This window comes from Corylus avellana, chromosome ca2, assembly GCF_901000735.1.
Source record: "Corylus avellana chromosome ca2, CavTom2PMs-1.0".
NCBI classification, from domain to species: domain Eukaryota; kingdom Viridiplantae; phylum Streptophyta; class Magnoliopsida; order Fagales; family Betulaceae; genus Corylus; species Corylus avellana.
Genome location: NC_081542.1, coordinates 28,621,258 through 28,626,019, shown reverse-complemented (window position 1 = coordinate 28,626,019; position 4,762 = coordinate 28,621,258). Strand labels below are relative to the sequence as shown.

At 38.6% G+C, this 4,762-nt stretch overlaps 1 protein-coding gene and 1 pseudogene across 1 annotated transcript; one reads left to right on the top strand and one right to left on the bottom strand.

Moving 5' to 3' along the window:
* The first annotated feature begins 69 nt into the window (after nucleotides 1-69).
* LOC132169520 (187-kDa microtubule-associated protein AIR9-like) lies at nucleotides 70-1,838 on the top strand. Its single transcript, XM_059580544.1, has 5 exons — nucleotides 70-106; nucleotides 211-293; nucleotides 1,050-1,082; nucleotides 1,180-1,311; nucleotides 1,446-1,838. The coding sequence occupies exons 1-5, from the start codon at nucleotides 70-72 to the stop codon at nucleotides 1,620-1,622; spliced, it is 462 nt and encodes a 153-aa protein (XP_059436527.1). The 3' UTR covers nucleotides 1,623-1,838.
* Nucleotides 1,839-2,769: 931 nt separating this feature from the next.
* On the bottom strand, nucleotides 2,770-4,507 carry LOC132169519 (cationic amino acid transporter 1-like; annotated as a pseudogene).
* Between the last annotated feature and the right edge of the window lie 255 nt (nucleotides 4,508-4,762).

Below are 4,762 nucleotides of genomic sequence, written 5' to 3'. Positions count from 1 at the left end.
AAAAGGTTTGTTTCAATGATAATCACTAACGTTAAGAAATCATTCATGATCACTTAAGATCATTTTCTCATGCTACAAAGACCAATTTACAAGGTTACGATTGTTGGTTCTCTTTATACCTGAAATGTCCTCTTTTTTCTTGAATTTTCTTTCTTTGTACTTCTTTTTTGTGCTGTTACACTTTTGTGGAGGTAAATATCTTCTACTGAGTTCGATCTATTAATTTGCTTGCAGAGCCTGATGTTCTTAAAGAAGTGAAGCAGAAGCTTGATCTTGGATCTGTGAAGTTTGAGGTGTGATTATCTTTCCAGTCTTATGCTAAGAAATATGGATCAATGCATTAACTGATATTTTTCACTCTTTAGTTTTTTTCATTAATAAATAATGCAACATACATCATGACACATGTATCTAAATGGTCTTTTTTTTTTTTTTTTTTTTTTGGGAATTTGTATTCAAAAGAAAAGGCTGACGTTTGAGGTTGGCAGGAGTTTTTGTGAATTTTTATACGAATCCTCCGAACATGGCGCTCCTTCTAGGTTTTTTTTTTTTTTTTTTTTGGCAATACTTGTTGATAAAAGTGAAGTACTTTGATGATTTTCTAAAGGGGAATGACCCAAGTACGGATAGTCATTTGGAATTTTATTCCTCTTCGTCTAATGTGGTGCTTTGCCGAGAAAGACATGCTTGGATTAGTAAACAGAATAGTAATCTTTTTGTATTGGAAGTATAGCCTGATAGTAATCTTTGTTTTCCTGTATTGAAGCACATTCACTTAATTAATCAAGTTTCTGTTCAACCCCTTTGTTTAGGAAGATGCTCATTTTTTTTTATCATTTGAGTACTCATACCACTAATCTGTTTAAAAAAATCTTTGGTTTGTTGCATATTTTTTATTTTTTATAAAAGTCAGATTTTCATTGTACTAGAAACAGAACCATAAAATTTAAATTTCAAACTGTGTTTGATTAAATGTTTGTAATTTTCCTTCATTGTCATCTTATGCTTTTTAATGCTCCATAGTCTCACTTTTACCTCTTTGGAAACAGACATTGTGTGACAAGGACCGAACTTCTAAAAAGGTTGCTTTTGATATTCACTTTGTACATTTCTTTTGTGTTTATGTATGTTGTGAAGATAGAAGTCGGAACAAATAAACTCTCTGTTGTAATTTAGCAGGTGCCTTCAGCGGGGAGTTTCGAGAGAAGACTCCTAGAAGTTAATAGAAAAAGAGTCAAGGTTGTAAAACCAGGGTCTAAAACTTCTTTCCCAACTACTGAAATTCGTGGAACTTATGCTCCCCCTTTTCATGTAAGTTTATGTTTCTACTCAAGATACCTAAAATTCTCATCCATATTGTTTGTCAGGATCCTCAAAGTTGACCATAATTTAGTTTCAAGTGTTAGTTGACATACTCTGGAATCTAAAGATTAATGATGTAACAGGTGGAGCTTTTCCGAAACGATCAGCATCGGCTTAGAATTGTAGTGGACAGCGAGAATGAAGTAGACTTGATGGTGCAGTCGCGGCACCTCCGGGACGTTACTGTGCTTGTGATCCGAGGCCTTGCTCAGCGGTTCAATAGTACATCTCTCAATTCCCTTCTCAAAATAGAAACATAAGTCTATTTAAGCAGTGTAAAGTTTGTTTTGAAATATATCAGTCTATAGGTTTTGAGGCATACATACATGTCATCTCTCCCCCTTTCCCTCCATCAATTGTTTGTCTGATTGAAATATTCATTATTTTTAATGTAAGAAATATTGTGCAGTGGTGTGGATAGTTGTTGTCACAATCATTGTATATTATTATCAAAATGATCATATTTCAGGTGTTTATATTTTTCAGTTTGGTAAATTGACATTTTGAGTGATTGGTGGGCAATGTGCCATGGGTCGCATGGTGGGTTCTCATGGTTTCTACATAAATGCAATGTGATCTATGTCCGACCATAACAAACTTTATCAGTTAAGTTAATTTGCTCCCTCTAAGTGCAGAGTTCGCAATTATGTATACCAAAAGTGCGATTTTAAACTAATTCCATGAAAATGTAGAAAAATTTACATTTTTTAATTTAAATTACAGGCAAGTGGGTGTGTTTTTAGAAATGCACAACCTTAAAGGCTAAACTACTAATATGTTTTAAAATTGTCATTTTTAAATTGCATGGTTTGAAATCGTAAACTCAAACAAACACAGAATGTGCTTTGTTATTGCTGTAGTTTGCTTGAATGACTTAAGACATAAAAGGTGGAAACGCGTTACTCTGTTCTTGTTAAGTAGCTTACCTCAACACATCTTATATACATAGGTTTAGAGAAATAGAACAATAACCAAAATATCTCTAAACCCTAATGACATCACAATTCCTATTAACTCGTCTAACGGCTATAATGGAAGCTTATACAATTACTACCAATCATTCTCTTGATCGTTTGAACCTAAACCCAAAATTTATCACTTGTAATTTAGATCGAGAACCATCAACTTATGGCATACGGAAGGATCTAGACTTGGCAGAGAAAACAGGAAAAAAGAAAAGGAAAACAGTAAAAAAGAAAACTCAAATCTTTAGCGAACTAAAGGATAAAATGCCAAGTAACCAGGTTGAACCATTACTAATCTCTACAACTGGCTTTAGGCATAGGAGGAGTTCAAATTGCAAATGAAATGTACTGTCTCATGAATATAAGTTCTAACCTTATGTACATGAAAGCAACATGGACGCTTTTCAACTAAAATCTGCTGTGCTAGTTAGTAATCCCCGCCTCAATGTTCTCTTTTGCTTTCCTTAGCTGCATCATATGAAGTATGTAGCGCCACAAACAGATAGTAGAGGAGCAAAAGGAATGTCCGTAAAGCGAATCTCACAACTGATGCCCCATCAATTGAACCCATGATGAAGACATTGATTGCAATGCAAGCTGATGGCAACCAAAGAAGCAATGGCACTCCCCACATCTTAGGCTTCCTTGCTTTCTTCACTGTCAATTGTAGCCCCAACGTGGATAAAAACCATTCCGTTACCGTTGGTACGTACCAAAACCAACAATTCCTACTAGCTGCCCAAAATGCAGCTGAACAGATTGAGGATCCGATAATCAACACCAAGAACACGATAAGCTTGTTTCGGTCGGCGTTTGATGTCTCGCCCGTAACATAGTATCGTCTCACGATTTGGGCAACTGCGACAAGAGAAAAGATAAACAGTGTAGAGACGGAAAGAATGTTTGACAAGTGACAACACATCAAGGCTTGTAAAGAACGCAACAATGAAGTTGGCAATAGTCATAATGATTGTGGCATTCATTGGTGTTCCAGTTTTCTCATTGATGAGAGCAAGAATCGGTGGCACCATGTGGGTACGTGCAATATGAGTGAAATATCGTGCTTGAGCTATGATGTTAGCTAGTAGAACCGTGGTCATGCCTTTCAATGCTCCCAATGCAACAATGTAATTTGCCCAATTCATCCCTACAGCTTGGAATGCAATGGTGAATGGTGCATCAGCGTCAACTTGGTTGAATGGCCGCATGTGACTGCTAGAAGGCAATAAAGTACTACGGTGATCAACATTGAACTGATTAGGCCGATCAGGATATCCCCACCGGGTTCTTGATCTCTTCCCCCAAGGTCGCCACTCCGTCGAATCCAATGTAGGCAAAGAAGAGCACCGCCGAAGCTTTCAGAATGCCATGAATGCCATAAGGCATGTAGTTTTCAAAATTGGCAGGGTTGGCCTTAGAAAGGCCTGCGGCAAAGATGAATATCAAGATGATCATATGGATGATGGTTGCAATGGAGTTGAATCTTGAGGACCCCTTCATGCTTAGGCAGGTACCGAAAGAGATTGCAATTGAGACAACAAGGGCAATTGGATCCAAATGGTTGTGACCTTCAGCAAGGGAGGAGACATTTATGCGAAAATCATTAGGTTTGTGGTTGCACAATGTAGCAAAATATGAAGTCCAGGATCTTGCCACACTAGCACCACCTACAATATACTCAAAAAGAATGTTTCCAGCAGCAATGTAAGCTATGAAGTCATCGAGCTCCACTCTAAGATAGGCAAAAAGACCCTCCAGCCACCCGGAGTTCGACCGCGAACTCGGTGTAGCACAGCACCGAGAGCAGTGCCAATACACTGGATATGAGGTACGAAATCATCACCACAGGGCCGGAGTCGTTCCTCGCCGCCTCGCCGGTGAGGACAAAGATTCCAGCGCCCACTACGGCGCCGATCCCGAACCAAATAAGGTCCCACCAATTCAGGGTTTTCTTCATCTCATGCTGGCTGCGAGCATGCATATCTTGTAACTCCAGACAGTCGAGGGAGCGGGTTAGAGGGCATTTTCAGCCTGGTTTTGGTGCTTTCCAATGCCGTGACATAGTTCCCCCAGCTCTGGAATTACTCCTCCAGCGAGAAATCTTGCTTGCTCAATGTGTAGCCTCTCTTCCTGACCCCATTGCCATCTCCATCACCACCACCTTCAATGCTCGTCACCATTGTTGCCCTGAAAAAAGAATTACAAGAAATTTAACAGTAAATTTGCAGAGACTACTACGTACTTTTGTTGAATCTCTGCACAAAATTATGGACTCACATGAGAGTTATGAGGATGTCAGATCAGTGGTGAAAAAAACGATGAAAACCCAGTTGAATATGAATGAGCTTAAGACGCCCATGAAAGTAAAATTAGTTCATTTGGCGATTACAGAAGGAAGTCTAAGCATAAACGTCTGCTTTTGAAACACTCAGAAG

Excerpts from the sequence above, each read along its gene's own strand:
- LOC132169520 (XM_059580544.1), top strand. The coding sequence starts at position 70 with ATGCTACAAAGACCAATTTACAAGGTTACGATTGTTG. Across the intron at positions 107-210 it reads TTACAAGGTTACGATTGTTG|TTCGATCTATTAATTTGCTT; the intron begins GTTCTCTTTATA and ends TCTTCTACTGAG. Across the intron at positions 294-1,049 it reads TTGGATCTGTGAAGTTTGAG|ACATTGTGTGACAAGGACCG; the intron begins GTGTGATTATCT and ends CTTTGGAAACAG.